Consider the following 21,432-nt stretch of genomic DNA (forward strand, 5'->3'; position numbering starts at 1 on the left):
TAGTTGTTATTTATATGATTATCACATGTATAACTGCTGTGAGGCGCTGTGCACATGAATGGCTCTATATAAATAAAGATATACATACTTATAAGCCCTTTTTGATATCTCCTATTTCTGTATATATTTTCAAATGTCATCCGAGTGGGAAAGATTGGGTTCGGGCATGTATACCAGATAAAGTGCCTAATTTGAAGGTAATAGTCTTCATATTGAGAGCTGACAGTGAAAAGAAAATTGTACCAGGCAACACTCTAACAGCAAAAGAATATTCATTTATTTAGAGACAACTGTAGACTCTCAAAACATTTTTTTTAAAAAGAGTACAAAAATATACAAAAAGTTATGGCATTTACTTGGCCCAATGTCTTTTTCCAAAGCAGGGGGGCACGCAGGCTTCTACCCCAATGTCACAGGGAGTCACATAAAGTTTCAGATAAAATCACCTTTCTTTCGACAAGAAATGGAGTTGGACCTCATAATGGGCATTTTTTGGGAACCTGCATTTAAGATGACTGACTCTATGGCTGGGATTCATGAGACCAATGGCTGTTAACGTCAGATCAGGGTGTGAAACACAGCATCGTGGCTTGATGAATCCTGACCGATGCTGTTATATTCACTTAGTGAACAAAGGGCCCTGTCTGGCCCAAACCTTTTCTCCCCTGTGAACCTCCAATAAATGGTGAGATTAATTTTGAAAGAAAACCTTTAAGCTTGGATTCTGCCATGGATTTTCAGAAGTAAATAGGAATGACCACTTGTTGTGTATTTGCATGTCTCACCCAGGTCTGCAACCCTGTCTTTCCCCATTATCGCTTAGCAAACAGTGCTTCCACTGCAGCCAGGGATTCTGACTAATGACATGCAAATGAGCACACTGAGTTTGTCTACCATATTACACAGATGTTCAGCACAACCTGGGTTAAAGAAGTGCCTAGCCAGTAAACCTACTCACAGACAGCTGTTTCCAACTTTTGGGGTCTCATCAGTGCAAGATTGGATGCTGGCTATGCAACATATGGTGAGGGAGTGGCTCAGTGAGTAAAGACACTGACTGGCACTGAGAGGTTGAAGCAGGGGAGCCAGCTCCTTGTGACCATGGGCAAGTCACTTTAACTCCCTGTGCCTCAGGCACCAAAAACATAAGATTGTAAGCTCCACGGGGTAGGGACTGTGTCTGCAAAATTTCTCTGTGAAGCGCTACGTAAAACTAGCAGCACTATACAAGAACATGCTATTATTATTATTATTATTATTATTATATAACATGAAGCTGGTAGTTGGCTATAACCAGATATTAAAAAAGTTATGGTGTGTAAAACAAGTGACAAAAACCGCTCCATCATACAGAAATAAATACAAATAAGTGTGCTACCTTTTTTTCCCCTTTTGTCCAACAATACACCCACATTTTATTGTCCATTGTCTCTTCTGCGCAGAATAGATTTTAGAATGCATGGGAGAGACATATGTATGGCCCAGTCTGATCTTCCTGAGCCTCCCTTTAGTCTAACAAATTGTAGAAGGCTTACACAATGACATTTAGGATGCAGTATGATCTTGAAGGCTCAGAAGGACCAAGGCAGAGCTTTAATCTCTATTCTAGTCCGTTTCCCTAAGTCGAAAAAGATTTACAAGACTTCTAGAATTCCATGGAGAGTGTGATGGCCTATGCAAAGATGAATGCAACTATTGTATTCTCATTTAAAACTATTTATATGGCAGATGCAAAATATTTCTCCCTTTCCCTTCATCATATAATCAGAGATGTATGGATTCCACATCCTAAAATGAATACCGAACTGTGATTCTTGTAAGATTTGAGATTTCATGCCAAGACCAAAAGGAATTGAATTGTGTGCCAGAATTTGCATTTCTGAAATGTATGTCATGCTTGAGGGAAATCAATTACGTTCTCTTAGTTACGGAAGATAAGAATAAAAGCATTTAAAAGTGCCATCTTTAAAAGAGTGAGCATACTCTAAAATCAGGGGTAGCCAACTCCAGTCCTTAAGAGCTACCAACAGGTCAGGTTTTCAGGATATCCCTCCTGATAACCACTGATTAAGCCATCTGTGCGGAAGCAGGGATATCCTGAGCACCTGACCCATTGGTAGGTCTTGAGGACTGGATTGGCTGCCTCTGCTCTAAATACTTCTTGGGGACCTGCAACACTGCAGTCTGTTGGAAGGGTTAATACGTTTCAGATCTTGCAAATGACAAGATCATGATAAATAAACAGGTAGAATAAGCTGTTCCCCCAGCTTTGCAATCCTTCACCTTGATGAGATCTGAGGGGAAATCACAGAAGTCCTCATTAAAATTCATAAATAATTTGCTGACCATATTATCTGCTCTGCGAAGACACATCCAGGGAACATGAACAGCTCATTTATTACAGGAAAGTCTTTAATTCAGCCCCAGATTGACTTGTAATCAGTCTGTTAAAAATGAAATTCCCCAAGTGTCTGCCTTATCGTTTAATGAAGGAAATTGAAGAACACTGTCATTTTCTTTTGTCCATGTATTAAATGTATAATACATGACATCAGTGAGTTATTTTTTTTTCTAAAGACTCTTTAAATGGCTTTTGTAGAAGTTCTGCAGAGCGTATACAGTGCTTGTCTGTCCTGGAAATCCCATGGCAGATCTAAGTTCTCAGCATTTGCAAGAGATGTTTGGGCACACATCATAATGTTTGTTTAAGTAGGTTTTTAAAGATGCACAAAAGTGCTAAAAATGATTTCTTGAATCCCAAACTTCAGTGCACTCAACCTTGACTAATGCAGAAATATTTCTCATTTGCAATGCTTTCACATTTCTTAGCATGTGAATATGTACTGAATGACTTTGCTTTTGTACAAGCAGTGGTAGCAAATATGTGATTTACAATGCAAAATACCATGAAAAATAGAATGCATCTAAAAGCAACCAACAGAATATGCGTATTTCTGCCCATACTGGTTTCATCTCTTCTACCTCAACGTTCAGTGAACTGCAACAAAAAGAGAGAGTTGCTTAACATCTATTTTACAACAGCTCAGTCTAATGGCTTGTTGGCTGCAACTATGACTGTGTAAAAAATGTGAAAGTTTATAAGTTATGGGCAACATACATGTACATTTAAAATATGGACATCAACACAATACTCCATCACCAGCTGGAAAAGGCTTAACACAACAGGTCCCCAATGGCCAAGCTACACTGTGACCATAACTGCTGGCTTGTTTTACTGTAGACAAATAGTCACTTTCCTAGTACAATGCATTACAGGTCCATAAGCATTGATGGGGTTAATCAAGTCTGCCTTCTTTTTTTGTATAAAAGACAGCACAAAAACATGTGCAATACACATTATAAACGGCTACACTGCTCTTCTTTTACCTAGAGGCTTGGTTTAAATTGGCCCTGGTTTCAGCACCATGGATAGCTCTTGCATTATTTATTTATTTATTTATAAAATATTTTACCAGGAAGTAATACATTGAGAGTTACCTCTCGTTTTCAAGTATGTCCTGGGCACAGAGTAAGACAAATAATACATGGTTACAAATACAGTTACATAAAAGAACAGGGTATACATTATATACAAGACATTGCATGCACAGTTAAAGAAAATATATATGATGGGCGTATGAAACCGTTACAGACCAGGTTAAAATGTGAGACAGCCTTAGATTTGAAAGAACTTAAACTGGTGGTGGATGTGAGAGTCTCTGGTAGGTTGTTCCAGTTTTGGGGTGCACGGTAGGAGAAGGAGGAATGGCCGGACACTTTGTTGAGCCTTGGGACCATGAACAGTCTTTTGGAGTCTGATCTCAGGTGGTGAGTGCTGCAAGTGGTAGGGGTGAGGAGCTTGTTCAGATAGCTGGGTAGCTTGCCCATGAAGAATTTAAAGGCAAGACAGGAAAGGTGAACTTTGCGCCTAGACTCTAGTGATGACCAATCTAGTTCTTTGAGCATTTCGCAGTGATGTGTGTTGTAGTTGCATTGGAGAACAAAATGACAAATTGAATTGTAGAGGGTGTCAAGTTTACTAAGGTGGGTTTGAGGTGCCGAGCCATATACTATGTCTCCATAGTCAATAATTGGCATTAGCATCTGCTGTGCGATACGCTTTCTGACCAGGAGACTTAGGGAGGATTTGTTCCTGTAAAGTACCCCTAGTTTGGTATAGGTCTTGGTTGTCAGGGTATCAATCTGCATCCCGAATGTTAAGTGGGAGTCCAACCACATGCCCAGGTATTTAAAACTAGTAACAGGAGTTAGGGTGGTGTTAGTGTTGGTTCTAATCTGGAGCTCAGTCGCTGGAAGCTTTAAAAATTTAGTCTTGGTCCCAAATACCATTGTTACAGTCTTGTCAGTGTTTAACAACAGTTTGTTTTGGGAAATCCAGTTTTCGAGTCTCAAAAAGTCAGACTGAAGTATGTGTTGAAGGTCAGAGAGGCTTTGGCTGTGTGCATATAGGATTGTGTCGTTTGCATACATGTGTATTGAGGCTTCCTTAGAAGCTGTGGGAAGATCATTAATGAACACTGAGAAGAGTAGGGGCCCCAGAACAGAGCCTTGCGGGACACCACAAGTGATATCCAGGGGGTTCGAGTTAGAGCCTGAGATGGACACATGTTGGGATCTACCTGATAGGTAGGACTGAAACCAGTTTAAAGCATGCTTCCCTATTCCAGATCTCTGGATCCATTAGCACTGCTGGGTGCTGTACATTTTCATGTACGTATACTGTAGAACTAACCATGTACTCGTTGCTTTACATAAATAGTTCATGCATGGAAAAATATGGTAAACAATTGGGATGAGAAAGTGAAATTTAGAACTATAAGCATTATAGCTACTTATATTGGATGTAGTGTAGTACTGATAGATCAATTTTAATATTGGACTGTTGCATATAACTATCATTTTAATATGGAATCAGTAAAAGTATAAAGTAACAATGGTGGAGTAAAAAAATTTCGCTTGTGGGGTTTATCCTTATTTGAAAATGCTTAAAGAAGACACAACCTTTTTCTCTAATCAGCCAGTTGTAATATACAAAGTATTTGATTCCTGAGACTTTTTGTGGCTTGTGTTTGGAGATACACAGAACATTCCTTTCTGCCAAAAAAAAAAAAAACGTGAGGCATTCGTGAATGTCAAAATTCTTACCAAATGTAACATAGTTTTGCCAAAATGCCAATGTCACAAATATCCAAATTGCATTGAAACAAACTTTTTCGTGAATTTCCTAAAACATTCAAAGCAACTGTCGCAAACTGAACAGGGACACGCTGCACATTATGCTTGTGGTGCATTTTATTAATAAGTTCAACATGTTCCTGTGCAACATCTGTGAATAAACAGCACAATGGGCAAATAAATGGTATCACTGCCTTCAAAGAAACCACAGAAGCATAAACCATTCTGCGCTGCTCCACTTAACCAAAACATTTGGGTTTTTTATACTGTTTTATCATCCTGCTTAATTCTGTCTCACTAAAACTTCCCTTGAGAATTCAGGTGTCCTAATTCTTTCACTCCATCATTTTAACAAGTGATTTTACAATCCGACACTTCTCTTAACGATCTTGTCATTTAGACTACAATGTCCATTTCAGTGGCTGTCCAATGCTTTTGGGGGTAGAATTCCTCTTCCTTGTGACATTTTAATACCATCCTATAATATGAAGTTTGCTCTTCAACCTCGTGGCTATTTGTGATTGTGTGTTGTAATATACTGAATTTTAGATGCTACCTTTTACTGTTACACCAAGAGAATCATGATGCATTTTTCAAAATGCATAAATACCATAAAACAGCATAATATGCTACACTCAAAATAGGTACAAATAATGCTTTGATTTAGTCTAAACAGCATGTCAACTTAATAATATATTCTATTGTGGCTTTGCCAGATTCCATCCTGGTCTGTTAAGTCATGTCATTATTCCTTGGTATGAACTAAATATGCAGCTTTACTAAATATTTCAAACGAAGCTTTTCAACATGATCAGATAACCTTATTCAGAATTTCACCACTAGGGGTCATTTTTGGGGTAGGATCAGCTATTTGAAGTTCTTGTTCAAACTCAGTCATCGTCCATTTAAGGTCCTTTTATTGTAAGATCTTCGGTGATTCGGGCACATTTTCTTCACCCTCTGTAATTTTATACACGGCTGGGGAAATGCCATTTTTATGACACAGCTGGGTGGAAGATTTCCATGTAGGGAGACTCAGCGGGACAGCCTACTAGAATACAGGCATTCATCTGTCAACCTCCAAATTACCAGGTAAAGTATTGGCTAACTTTGCAGCATTCCAGCCTCGGTTCATATTATCTGTATTTCCCATGTTTTATCAAATTAGTTTCCATTTCAAACACCCTTTTATTCAGATACATTAGCTTCTGCCTTCCCTGTAGGCATCAAGAAAACGTTTGGTCATTACAACTGCTTTCAGCACCAGAAACTTATTTATGTACTGAGACCACTGTAAAATATTGTACAATATTATTAGTGCATCAAAAGTAATTGAAAAAAGGACAACAAACAGCACCAAATCCATAAAGTATATAGTCCTAGTGCTAAGTCTCTGCTACATCTGCTGTGCTGGTTTAAACTCCAGTTATTGTACTGGTATGGCACCAGATAATATTTTGGAGCCATAACCACCCTTGTCTTTGAAGATGTTGACCATACAGTGCCCTTGTTTAGGATTATATTTCATGTGATAAACATAGATTGATAAATGAGGGTGAGGAAGTGTCAACTCTTCATGGCTGCATCTGACTCTAGTATCTTTTGGGACCAGTGATTTGTGCCCTATAGCACTGATGGGGTTACCATGTCATCAGTGACACAGATGATGTGGAAGGACTTTGATGAAGCTGCACGTTTACTCCAGAAGTGCTGCCACCTGGAGATTAAAAAGGATGGCAGTAGCTACAGAAATAGTCCCTTAGAGTGTCACAGCAATCACTGCAGACTCGCAGGACTGAGCCAACACAAAGAAAGGAATAGAAGGTGTCTCTCTATCTTTTATTTTTTTTAGCCTTCATGGACCTCTGTCATTTTCTGGTGCAGCCCCATATGAATGTTAGCTGTGTATATGCTGCCCTGAGCTAAGCGCAACAGTGACAGCAGCTGAGGAACACCAGAGGGGAAGAGACCCAGAAGACTGCCAGCAGCAGGTGGACCTGTGGACCACAGGAGAATGGCTTCCATTGGAGACTTTGACCCCGTGCACACCAGCGTCCCAGCAACTAAAATAGAGATTACCGTTTCGTGCAGGTGAGTATGGAGGGGAGATCTGTATCCTGGCTGAGTATGTATTTGAGGAGTAATTTGGGGAGTAACTTGGGAGCAGCCAGAATCTCAATCTAAGGGGACAAGGGAAAAAGTTACAGCAGGGTTTCAGTGCGGGCAATAGGGGGGCTCCCTTTGTTGCCAGACACACCGATTGCTGACTCCTCTGGTAGTGAAGGGGTTAAACAAAGGTGGAAGTTGGCGTTACAAGCAGACAGAGAATAGGATGGGGATTGGGGACTATGCCGTGTAACACTATAGGACAAGGTTCCATGGTCAAGGTGCTATTGAGAAACTACTGGCACTTGGCTTTATTGCTGGTAAGCGGAAACCTTTTGAACAGGGCTACATTTCAAAGGGGCTTAGGCTCTAATCATTTTAAGAGACCATAAAGTGATCGGTTTTAAACAGCTTATGATTTGTACAAAGAGAAGTTGGTTTTATTGGCAAATAAAAATTAGCGTTAGTAAGAATTATTCTGTACCGTCACATGTTGAACTTGCTTTTGACTCCCAAATGCACACGAAAGCAGCAACCTATGCTTCACCTATATGGAAATGAACATGCTTCAGTGTAAAGCAACATAGAGTATGACCATAATCTCCTAAACTCTGGTACACAGTATACCCTTAATCAGTGGAACATTGCTGGATGCCTCTTAATTACTGCTGCTGGCTTATGCATTCCAATAACCCTGATGAAAATCCAAGAACCATTCAAGTGGAAAATGACTATCCCAGCTGGTTATTACTGGGGACTCGGGAGAGGGGGAAGAGTTAAAAGGCAGCAATGGGCACTGGAGCAAAATGAAACTACATTCAGCATGGCAGATCTGGCCAGGTTATCTTGTGTGTTATCTCCTGTTAAAGAGGCTGGAAGTTTATAATGATGCATTACAGTACGGTAGTATGATTCTGTTTAACACCTTCGCTGCCGAAGGGGCCAGCAATGCACTGCAGCGCAATGTGTTGCGTGTCCCTTTGGCAGCGCAGAGGTTAAAAAAATAAAAGTACTTGCAAAACACTCATAAGGTTAGAGCAGGAAACAGCAGGGGTCCATATCCAAAGTGCATGATAGCGGCGAGAGGGGCGCAGCATATGGACGGTTTAGTAAGGATAAGTCAAACTGTGAGGATGGGAAGCCACAGGCTTTGCTTGTGCAAGAACCCCGGCTAAAAAAAGGGGGTCCTCAGCCCAAGTCTTCTCTCCATGTAGGAGCAAAGAAGCAAAGTGTACTTTATGCAAATAAGTTTCTTTTAGACGTTGATGCAGATATTTATGATGCTACTGTAGTCTGAATATCTGTGATTTGCAATACAAAGTTGTGTGTGTGTGTGTGTGTGTGTGTGTTTTATTGCAATCAATATAATTTCTCTATATTAATTATTTTAATACTGTATTTGTATATATACACACACACACACACACACACACACACACACACACACACACACACACACACACGCGCGCGCGACAGGCACTCCAATTTAAAAACCGTCAATTTTAATAACTCAACGTTTCGGCTTCATCAAGAGCCTTTCTCAAGAGCTCTAGATGGAGTCGAAACGTTGAGCTATTAAAATTCACGTTCTTGAGATTGGAGTGTCTGTCCTTTATTGCATTTTGTTTTATCCATCTGACGGCATGCACCCAGATACTGTACAGTAAAGCTATTGACTGTCCAGAGTTGTGAGTACTCTGTCTCTGCGCCATACTGTGTGTGTGTGTGTGTGTGTGTACACACACACACACACACACACACACACACACACACACACACCCCCCCCCCCCTTTATTGTACATACATTCAGTAAACTTGATACTCGAATGTAAATATCTCTTTAAAATGAGAAAGGGGGAAAAAGCTTGTTTGTGGCTGTTTTGTACAATTTTAGCAGGGCAATTTTTTTATGCATGAGAATATGTGTTTACATATATCCGCTTCATTATGCCTGTGACTGCACAGGGAGAACGCACTGAAATGTGGTGGGAATGCTACATGGTCGGTTCTATATATTTTTGGACCGTTCTAAGTAGTTGGGAGAGAAACCATCGCCCCGTAAGCAGATGAGAGCAATTGGCGTAAAAGGGAATTCTTGTAATAGCCAAACCTGGGCAGAGCTGCAGATCTGACAAGCACATGAGAAACCCCAGAGAATGCATTCAGAAATTACACTGAGCATTAACATAGATGCTTATTCGTTCTCTGTGCAGTTAACTCCTTCAGCACTGCATTGAGTTAATTTTTTTTTAATCCACTACAATGTGGATCTTACTCTCTGTGCTGATAAGAAAAATCCATTGTATGTTGTTATATGCCAAAGATATACGGGGAATTGACCCTTTCTAACACATAATATATACATATCGGTGGGGTGTGCGTTTATATGTAATGTAGAGCGTTTCATGACAGAAAGAAAGGCAGGCGTTTAATTTTAAGAGGGATGAGCCCCCTGTCTATATGTTATTCGTATGAGTTACATCGTTACATAGTAGATGAGGTTTAAAAAAGACATATGTCCATCAAGTTCCACCTATGTTAAATGTTGACTTGATTTCCATAATGACCAAATATCCGTTTATCCATCTATATCTATGATGTCTTTCAAATTGTGCTTAAGTCTTTAGAAAAACAATTCAAAGGGGGCTTATACTTCCACATTATATGCACATTTTCTTCATGGCTTATGTTGAAGACTCCCTGGCAGCGAAACGGTTAAATATACTCTCCCTCACCCCTCCCCCCCAATACTGTATTTTAAAAGCCCCATTAACCACGTCACTACCAGAAAGTCCAAGAACGCCCTGGCATCAAAAGAGGCCGTATGTTCTGTCCAGTGACTGTGTTGTTTTATGATGCACAACTCCTGCGGTGCCTTTTTTTTGTAACGGTCGGAATTGAAAAATAAAACACCTTTAAAATTCATATGTATCACTGAATTTAAGGGGTGGGTTAATGTCAGAGTAATTAATGGGGTTATTTTTCAGTCCTACAATTTCTCAGCCATAACAGTCCTTTTTTAATATGCTCACACATCACACACATGGCCTCGAACGGGATTTGCAAACATCAAGCTCATGTGGAACCATATTATTGAATTGTGTATGGATTGATGGGTCACATATATGTAAATATAATGGTATTAACCATCTTCCTGGCAGATAATATTAAATAACCCCTTTACTATTGGAAGGGGGGTTCACATGGCAGTGAAGGGGTTAACTTTTGGTTTGCCGAAGTGACATAAATAGAATGAAAGTGGATACTTCATAGCAAGTAAATGCCACCACGTCGCATGTTTCAATAAGGTTTTGCCGGGAACGTACTGTAATCAGGATATAGATATGTTGGGAGCTATAATCTCTTATTATCAGAGATAAAGAGTCAGACAGAACAATTATTTGAAGTACACATTTTAACTCCTCTCAATGCGTTGCTGCCTCTTCTGGCGTCTAAAGTATTAATGCTGCTTTCTGCCATTTACAGTATAGCTGCTTAACCCCCTAATGTCGGCAACTGATACTCACTTATGCTTATTCACTAGTACACAGACATATATACAGATACATACAGTACCTATATCAATACAGTACAGACACACTGATATACATACAGTACAGACTGATATACAGGTAAATACAGTACAGATATACATACAATACAGATATACATACATTACAGATATACATACATTACAGATGCACCTATATACATATGGTACAGATGCACCTATATACATATGGTACAGATACAGATGTACATATACTACAGACACACAAATATACATACAGTACAGATGCACCGATATACATACAGGACACACACAAATATACATACAGTACAGTCACAATGATGTACATACAGTAGAGATATACATACAGTAGAGATATACATACAGTACAGACACACTGACATACATACAGTACAGAGTATACATACAGTAAGGCACACCAATATACAGTACATACAGTACAGACACACAGATGTATGCAAAGGACAGTCACACTGATATACATATGGTACAGACCCACAGAAATACATATATTACACGTACACAAATGTACATACAGTACAGATGCACCTATATACTTATGGTATAGACACAGATGTACATATACTACAGACACATACAGTACAGACACACAGATGCACATACAGTACAGACAAATATACATACAGTACAGACACACAGATATACATAAAGGACACAAACAATGATATACATACAGTACATACACACACATGTACATACACAGATATACATACAGCACAGACACACAGATGTATGCAAAGGGCAGACCCACAGATATACATACATTACAGGCACACGGATGTACGTACAGACACACACACACACACACACACACACACACACACACACACACACACACACACACACACACACACACACACACACACACACACTGATATACATACAATATAGAAGACTGCTATATATACAGTACAGACACACTGATATACATAAAGTACAGACTATACATACAGTACAGACACTTATATACATAGAGTACAGACACACAAATATACATACAGATGCACAGATATACATACAGTATGGAAGACACTGATATACATTCAGTACAGACTATACATACAGTACAGACAAACATATATACATACAGTACACACTGATATACATACAGTACAGACACACTGATATAAATACAGTACAGACACACTGATATACATACAGTACAGACACAGAGATATACATACAGTACAGACACACAGATGTACATACAGTACAGACACACAGATGTACATACAGTAAAGACACACTGATGTACATACAGTACAGACACAGTGATATACATACAGTACAGACACACAGATATACATACAGTACACACTGATACATACAGTACAGACACTGATATACATACAGTACAGACACACTGATATACATACAGTACAGACACACTGATATACATACAGTACAGACACACAGATATACATACAGTACAGACACACAGATGTGCATACAGTACACACTGATATATACAGTACAGACACACCGATATACATACAGTACAGACACGCCGAGATACATACAGTACAGACACGCCGAGATACATACAGTACAGACACACTGATATACAGTACAGACACTGATATACATACAGAACAGACAGTGATATACATACATACAGTACAGACACACTGATATGCATACAATACACACTGATATATACAGTACAGTCACACCGATATACATACAGTACAGACACACCGATATACATACAGTACAGACACGCCGATATACATACAGTACAGACACACTGATATACAGTACAGACACTGATAGACATACAGTACAGCACTGATATACATACAGTACAGACACACTGATATACAGTACAGACACAGTGATATACATACAGTACACAGTGAAATACATACTGTACAGTACAGACACACTAATATACATACATTACAGACACACCGATGTACATACAGTACACAGTGGAATACATACTGTACAGTACAGACACACCAATATACATACATTACAGACACACCGATGTACATACAGTACAGACACACTGATGCCTGCACAGTGCACACACATTAACATACAGATACATTTAATACAGCGCTGATATTTGAAGTGCAAACACAGACACACTTATGTGTACAATGAAATATGCAGATTTGCACATAGCACAAGTTAAAGAATACACACAGACCCAAACATGCTTATATACTTAAACATAGCTTTTTTTCAGCTGCCATGGGCATATAAGCAAAAAGCCCTGGCTTATTTGTATTTTATTTAGAAAATGTTTTACCAGGAAGTAATACATTGAGCATTACCTCTCGTTTTCAAGTATGTCCTGGGCACAGTTATGATGACAGATACATGGTTACATTAAGTGAACAAGTGAAAATGTTATAGAAGACATTGCATGTACAGTTAAAGATAATATATGTTATAGACATAAATTCAGCAGTATTTATTATGATATACTATATATTTTTTTATATACTGCCGGCACAAAAGCCTGTGCTTTTTGTGTATACAGGCAGTCCTCAGTTATCCAACGGAATCCGTTCTGGAAGTAGCGTTGGATAGTGAAACCGTTGTAAAGTGAGTCCCATGTTAATCAATGGCGGTGAGCGTCGGATAACGCATTCAGGCGTCGAAAAATGGCCCTTATGGCTGCATTGTAAAGCGTTGGATATGCCATTCATTGTAAAGTGAAATGTTGGATAACGAGGACTACCTGTACAGTATATGCCTCTGGTAGCTATAAAAATAACAATGCTGAAGCCATGCTAACATGACACAGTTATCCAAAACAAGTCCTTAGAAGTAATACTCTCAGAGACAGACCTGCCATCTGTGCTACACCTTCTCTGTGTCACAGTGCTTCAAATACTGTGCCCTTTCTAATAACTGTGAACAAATAGTGAATCATTTTGCATTTCTGTCATCTCAACCCATCAAGTGTCTGAGGTTTACAGCCATGGCTCACTGCAGGAATCCTATTACTATGAGATAATTACCCCCCAAGGATTCATATTACCCATAGGGGGTATTTATCTGATACTAAACTAACTTCTGCATTCTCTGACTGCCCATTCGGACATCAATCATTTCCTGAGTGTGTCTATGTTATTAGCTTCCATGATAGGCTTTTCTATATGTATATCTCTGGACTCGTGTTAACCCCTTGGCTGCTACAGAGGCTATTAGCTGGTCTGAGAAACAACACAGACTACCACGTGTCACCAATTTACCACCAGGATGATTCATGAAACGTGAAAATCAAATAATAGGAAAAAGACTGTTTAATCTCCTTTAATTATATCATTAGTACATGACCTGCATGGTATCCCAAAGGGGCTTTTAAGTTATTGAATTAAAACTTCCAGGATACAGCAATATTCTAAATGCACCTCCCTGGTTTATTTTAATAATGTATTTTCTATTTAAAGCTTCCATCTGTTGGAACAAGTCTCCCTTTAAAATTCAGGCCATGTTTTTGCATAAATTGTGCAATCTGACAGTGATGTTTTTTTTTAATGCTGCCAGTCACAGAAGTTTCCGTTTGCAAGGCACAGATCCAGGCTGGGTCTGGCCTATTTCTTACCCAGGGAATTCCCCAGTGGGCCCAGACATCAGGTGCGCCGCCCTGGCCAGGTCTCCCAGAATGAGCTTGAGACACCCAAAATCTTAGGTAGACTCAGGAGACTGTGTGTGTGTCTGTGTATAAAGTTAGTCTGCTCTGTGTGTGTGTGTGCATGAGTATGTGTCTATAAAGTCAGTCTGCTCTGTGTGTGTCAGTGTATGAGTGTGTGTGTATAAAGTCAGTCTGCTCTGTGTGTGTGTATAAAGTCAGTCTGCTCTGTGTGTGTCTATAAAGTCAGCCTGCTCTGTGTGTGTGTATAAAGTCAGTCTGCTCTGTGTGTGTCAGTGTATGAGTGTGTGTGTAAATTCAGTCTGCTCTGTGTGCATGAGTATCTACTATATATTTCTGAGTTCACTGTATGTCTGCGTCCCTAGCGGCAATCTCATTGGTCCCTTGGCCTGCCCGCCCCCGCACCTCTCATTGGCCTGAGGCAGAGTGACGGGCCAAACAAAAAATAAATTAAAAAAAACACACACACACACACACACCACCCCCCACCCCCCCCCGTCAGTTACACACACACACACCCCCCTCCTCTCCTGGTGTCCCTCACTCTCTCCCCCCTCCCCACCTCACCCAAATCCCCACGCTCCGCAACATCCCCAGCCACACCATCACCCTCACCGTGCGCCGCGGCCCTCCTGCTCAGCAGCAAACTCCAGCCTCCTCCTCCCTCGCGGCGCGGCCCGGGCCTCCTGCTCTCCCCCTCACGTGCGCCGCTACCGGATAGGGGAAGCGCGGGCCTCCTGCCTCAGGGAGCGGCCGGACGAGTGAGTGAGCGGCCTTCACCTCCTTCCCCCCCCCTTACCACCTCCTTCCCCCCCCCCCCTTACCACCTCCTTCCCCCCCCCCCCTTACCACCTCCTTCCCCCCTCCCCTTCCCACCTCCTTCCCCCCCCCCTTCCACCTCCTTCCCCCCCCCTTCCCACCTCCTTCCCCTCCCCCTTCCCACCTCCTTCCCCCCCCCCATCCCACCTCCTTCCCCCCCTCCCACCTCCTTCCCCCCCCCATCCCACCTCCTTCCCCCCCCCCTTCCCACCTCCTTCCCCCCCCCTTCCCACCTCCTTCCCCCCCCCCTTCCCACCTCCTTCCCCCCCCCTTCCCACCTCCTTCCCCCCCCCCTTCCCACCTCCTTCCCACCTCCTTCCCCCCCCCTTCCCACCTCCTTCCCCCCCCCCTTCCCACCTCCTTCCCCCCCCCTTCCCACCTCCTTCCCCCCCCCCTTCCCACCTCCTTCCCCCCCCCTTCCCACCTCCTTCCCCCCCCCTTCCCACCTCCTTCCCCCCCCTTCCCACCTCCTTTCCCCCCCCCCTTCCCACCTCCTTCCCCCCCCCTTCCCACCTCCTTCCCCCCCCTTCCCACCTCCTCCCCCCCCCTTCCCACCTCCTTCCCCCCCCCTTCCCACCTCCTCCCCCCCCTTCCCACCTCCTCCTTCCCACCTCCTCCCCCCCCCCTTCCCACCTCCTCCCCCCCCCCCTTCCCACCTCCTCCCCCCCCCCCTTCCCACCTCCTCCCCCCCCCTTCCCACCTCCTCCCCCCCCCCCTTCCCACCTCCTCCCCCCCCTTCCCACCTCCTCCCCCCCCTTCCCACCTCCTCCCCCCCCCCTTCCCACCTCCTCCCCCCCCCTTCCCACCTCCTCCCCCCCCCTTCCCACCTCCTCCCCCCCCCTTCCCACCTTCTTCCCCCCCCCTTCCCACCTCCTTCCCACCTCCTTCCCCCCCCCCTTCCCACCTCCTTCCCCCCCCCTTCCCACCTCCTTCCCCCCCCCCCTTCCCACCTCCTTCCCCCCCCCCCCTTCCCACCTCCTTCCCCCCCCCTTCCCACCTCCTTCCCCCCCCCCTTCCCACCTCCTTCCCCCCCCCCCTTCCCACCTCCTTCCCCCCCCCCTTCCCACCTCCTTCCCCCCCCCCTTCCCACCTCCTTCCCCCCCCCCCTTTCCCACCTCCTTCCCCCCCCCCCTTCCCACCTCCTTCCCCCCCCCTTCCCACCTCCTCCCTCCCCCCCCTTCCCACCTCATTGGTCCCTTGGCCCGCCCCGTACACCTCTCATTGGCCTGAGGCGGAGTGACGGGCCAAAGGACACGTAAACACACACACACACACACACACGTAGACACACACACACACGTAGACACACACACACACACACACAGACACACACACACACGTAGACACACACACACACACGTAGACACACACACATACGTATACACAAACACACACGTATACACAAACACACACACGTATACACAAACACAGACACACACACACACGTAGACACACACACACACGTACACGCACGTAGACACACACATGTACACGTACACACACACATGTACACGTAGACACACACACATGTACACATACACACACACACATGGAGACATACACACACACATATGGAGACATACACACACACGTATACACTCACACACGTATACACACAGGTATACACACACATAATGTACACACACACGTATATACACACACACACGTATACACACACATGTATACACACACACACACACAATGTATACACACAAACATGTATACACACACACAAACATGTATACACGTGTATACACACATGTGTATACACACACATGTATACACACACACAAAGTATACACACACACATGTGTATACACACACACATGTATACACACACACATGTATACACACACACGTACACATACACACACATGTATACACACACACGTACACATACACACACATGTATACACACACACACACACACACATACAATGTATACACACACACACGTATACACACACACACACACACACACACTATCCCCAGCACCACCACATCAGCACACCGGTATCCCATGCCCCCCTAGCACACTGGCATTCTCGGCTCCCCGCCATTCCCAGCCCCCATCAACACCATCAGCATTCACACATCGCCACCTTTGCACCTCCCCCATCGGCACACCCACATCCGCACCCCCACATCAGCACCAAACCCTCCCAAATCAGCACACCCATACAATCACCATAAGTACAGCCACAGCAGCACTACCACCGCACATGGGCCGCGTGGACCACTCCCCACCCAAATGCCACCCCCACACCACAAACATCCCGGGCAACGCCGGGGCTCTCAGCTAGTGTGTCTATAAAGTCAGTCTGCTCTGTGTGTGTGTGTGTGTGTGTATAAAATCAGTCTGCTCTGTGTGTGTCTATAAAGTCAGTCTGCTCTGTGTGTGTCAGTGTATGAGTGTGTGTGTGTGTGTCTAAAGTCAGTCTGCTCTGTATGTGTCAGTGTATGAGTGTGTGTGTGTGTCTATAAAGTCAGTCTGCTCTGTGTGTGTCAGTGTATGAGTGAGTGTGTGTGTGTGTGTGTGTGTGTGTGTGTGTGTGTGTGTGTGTGTGTGTGTGTGTGTGTATAAAGTCAGTCTGCTCTGTATGTATCAGTGTATGAGTGCGTGTGTGTATAAAGTCAGTCTGCTCTGTGTGTGTGTGTGTGTGTGTCTATAAAGTCAGTCTGCTCTGTGTGTGTGTGTGTGTGTGTGTGTGTGTGTGTGTGTGTGTGTGTGTGTGTGTGTGTGTGTGTATAAAGTCACTCTGCTCTGTGTGTGGCAGTGTATGTATGTGTATCTGAGTCAGTCTGCTCTGTGTGCAGTATAACAGTATACTATATTTGTGTGTGTGTGTGTGTGTGTGTGTGTGTGTGTGTGTGTGTGTGTGTGTGTGTGTGTGTGTGTGTATATATATATATAGTCAGATACATTCCAGTATGCACTGTTTTTTAGTAAAAAACCTTCTTGCTTTTATCCATTGTAACACCGCTGGAAGAAATCAGTGCATCTCGAAACTCGCATAAAAAAAGCATTTCATTTGCAGCAGAACGGTATTGTCTATTCGTTTTTTTATTATATATATATAAAAAAAAACAAATAGACAATACCGTTCTGTGGCTAATGAAATGCTTTTATTTGTGCGAGCTTTCGAGATATATATGCAAGTGTATACAAGTATGAGTGTATGTATGCATGCTTATGCCTGTGTAGGTATGTATGAAGTGTAAGCCTATTCTTGCTTATTATCATGGCCCTATAGTGGACGCCTGTAACGTCCCCCTTCCCCCCCCCCCCCCCCATGGGCCCTTGATATCCCAGATTCTGCTAAAACAAATCACTGTGCAACATAATGTCTGTATACAAAGAGCTGTCACTGCTCTTTATCTTGTGTGCACTGTGCACATGTTCTTGCTATCCTTCTCATCGGAGATTTCACCCCAACCCAAGATCTGGGGAGGAATGAACAAATTGCAAAGCAAAGCAAAAGATGTTGCTGTAATTTCCACAACCCATCAATAAATTATAAACCCTCTATGAGAAGACACCCAATGGCAATCATTTCACAGAACCCTGTAAGGATAATTTTACTTTGAAAGGGGAGATTCCCAGGGGGGCACTGCATGGGTTGCAAGCAAAGTGCGAACAGTAACACCTTCTGTGCCAGCGGAGGGATGTGACTCCCCCCCCCCATTTCTTCCATTTAGAGTGTAAGCTCTTTGAGCAGGGAGTTCTCCACCCATTGTGCCACTACGTGTCAACGAAATGGTTTTGTATATCATGTTATTTACATTTTATTTTATGCATATTTTTGCACCAGATAAATAATAGGCCATTCATATTATTATAAGAGGTTACAGATGGCTGAGAGAGCCGTGTCTCGTGGTGTGGTTACCCGGTGTCTCCTCTCATCACTTCTGCCGTGTTCGCCTTTGCTTTCAAGCAATCTCCGCTCTTCTGGATTGTCTTGTTTCTGTGTCCACATTGCACTTCATCGTGTTCCCATAGTGACGCCTTCCCTCCTATAAATGTGTAATACCAGCTCATGAATTAGTGAGCTATCTAGTCAACATTTCATCTCTTGGTGGGTTGCCTGTCAAGTGCAATCAGTGTTTATTTCAGGACTTCTCAACGAACCCTATTCACCTTCACCTGCAGCTCCAAGAGAGATGCTCTACCTCTCTTATATAAGCCCTTCCAGTTCCACCACCTTCCTCTCTCACACCTGCTTCAGACCTCTGAGCCATCACTGATCTGACCATCTCCAAAGGAAGCTTGTTACAAGATAGTGTGGAACTTCTGCAGGTTCTGGACATTCCTGTCTAAACCAGGAATTATACATGTATCAAACTGCAAATGTTTGCACCTTGACGTGTGACAATATGCACCGGAATAAAGTATTTAAAAAAAAAAGTTGTTGATCCCTGTTAAAGATTTGTACATTATTTTTTTTTTCTTCACCTTATTTTCTTCCGGACAAAAAACAACACCAACAACAAAAAAAACCAATAAGTATCTTAGAAGCTCCTAAAAATGAGAGCAGGTGATTTACCAAAACGTTTTAGAAAAAAAAACCCAGTACTTCTTTCTGCTTTAACACCAATGTGTTGCATGCCTTCGAGCAATGAAGGGGTTAACTCAGATCTTGAAAATGAACAGTCCGCCATTAAATCAAGTCTACAGGGAGTCCTCGCTATCCAACGTTTCACTTTACAACGAATGGCATATCCAACGCTTTACAATGCAACCCTATGGGCCGTTTTTCGATGCAGTAATGCGTTATCCGACACCGGAATGCGTTATCCGACGCTCACCGCCACTGATTAACATGGGACTCACTTTACAACGGTGTCACTATCCAACGCTACTTCCAGAATGGCTTCCGTTGGATAACCGAGGACCGCCTGTAGTGTATAATTGCAGCTGCACTCTGTGCACTTTGCTGTCGCAGTCAGAACTCTCCTGCTGATTGTAACCGGGGATATCATTTCACTGGGACAAGATGATGATTTAATGAACATAGATTCTTATTTTATTTTTATTAGGAGTTGGGGGGAATTACATGGCGCACAGATTATAATGAGATGTATCACATTTTGCGTCTCGCACCTTGGGGAGAGTCAGTAGGAGGAGTTGGGGGGAGTTACATGGTGCACATATTATAATGAGATGTATCACATTTTGCGACTCGCACCTTGGGGAGAGTCAGTAGGAGGAGTTGGGGGGAATTACATGGCGCACATATTATAATGAGATGTATCACATTTTGCGTCTCGCACCTTGGGGAGAGTCAGTAGGAGGAGTTGGGGGGAGTTACATGGTGCACATATTATAATGAGATGTATCACATTCTGCATCTCTGCCCCAGCTTGCACCTTGGGGAGCGTCAGTAGGAGGAGTTGGGGGTGTTACATGGGGCACAGATTATAATGAGATGTATCCCATTCTGTGTATCTGCCCCAGCTTGCGACATGCTTTTATTTGCCCCCCAAAATCCTCCATTTGCAAAGTGGCATAAGTCTAACTTCCTGCATCAGTAAAAAAAAACCTGCTCTTCTGTATGCGGCAGCTCTGCTCCAAAATAACGGACCAGTGCGTCAGAGCAAACCTCTTTGTTGATACAAAGACCCCTAAACATACCCACTGCCTGCCGTTCATGTTTGCCCCAGAAGGGACCACCCTTTAGTACTCAATGCCACCACGCACCATCACACTTCAATCACTAAATTCAGCATATAAAAGATTCGTCATTTACTTCAGTGTTTCTGGAGCACTGCAAACTCCTCCAGTACTCAAGCGAATATCTCAAACCTGCCCAGGGACTTTCCCAATGAAAAACTTATAAAGCAAATGTTTGTGTAGTGTGGGATTAGCCTCATTAAGTCATTTTACCTCGAAGCCTTAAGGGAAAACACAGACATGTACCCCAAGCCATTTCAGCATCATCAAAGGACCGATCTGTTCATTTACCGAGCACATTCCCGCATGGCAGTGTCTCTGTCACAGATGCAAACATCTGCAGCAATTTAAATATCCCCTTTGTAAGGTAGAAAGGGAATGCGTGGGGAGAATGGGCGATATGCTGTTTGCTGTCTTTGCTGGGAAAGACCTCCACAGAACAAGGCTCCAAATGCCATCAACTATTACAGCTGTATA

The 21,432-nt window shown here is 43.0% G+C and overlaps 1 protein-coding gene across 1 annotated transcript in view; it reads left to right on the plus strand.

Moving 5' to 3' along the window:
* The first annotated feature begins 6,842 nt into the window (after positions 1-6,842).
* The window catches only part of CPNE9 (copine family member 9), a 156,079-nt gene continuing 141,489 nt past the window's right edge, over positions 6,843-21,432 (plus strand). The window contains 1 exon segment of the mRNA XM_075574372.1: positions 6,843-7,287. Coding sequence (XP_075430487.1) covers positions 7,211-7,287 — 77 coding nt within the window. The 5' untranslated portion in view covers positions 6,843-7,210.

This window comes from Ascaphus truei, chromosome 17, assembly GCF_040206685.1.
Source record: "Ascaphus truei isolate aAscTru1 chromosome 17, aAscTru1.hap1, whole genome shotgun sequence".
NCBI classification, from domain to species: Eukaryota; Metazoa; Chordata; class Amphibia; order Anura; family Ascaphidae; genus Ascaphus; species Ascaphus truei.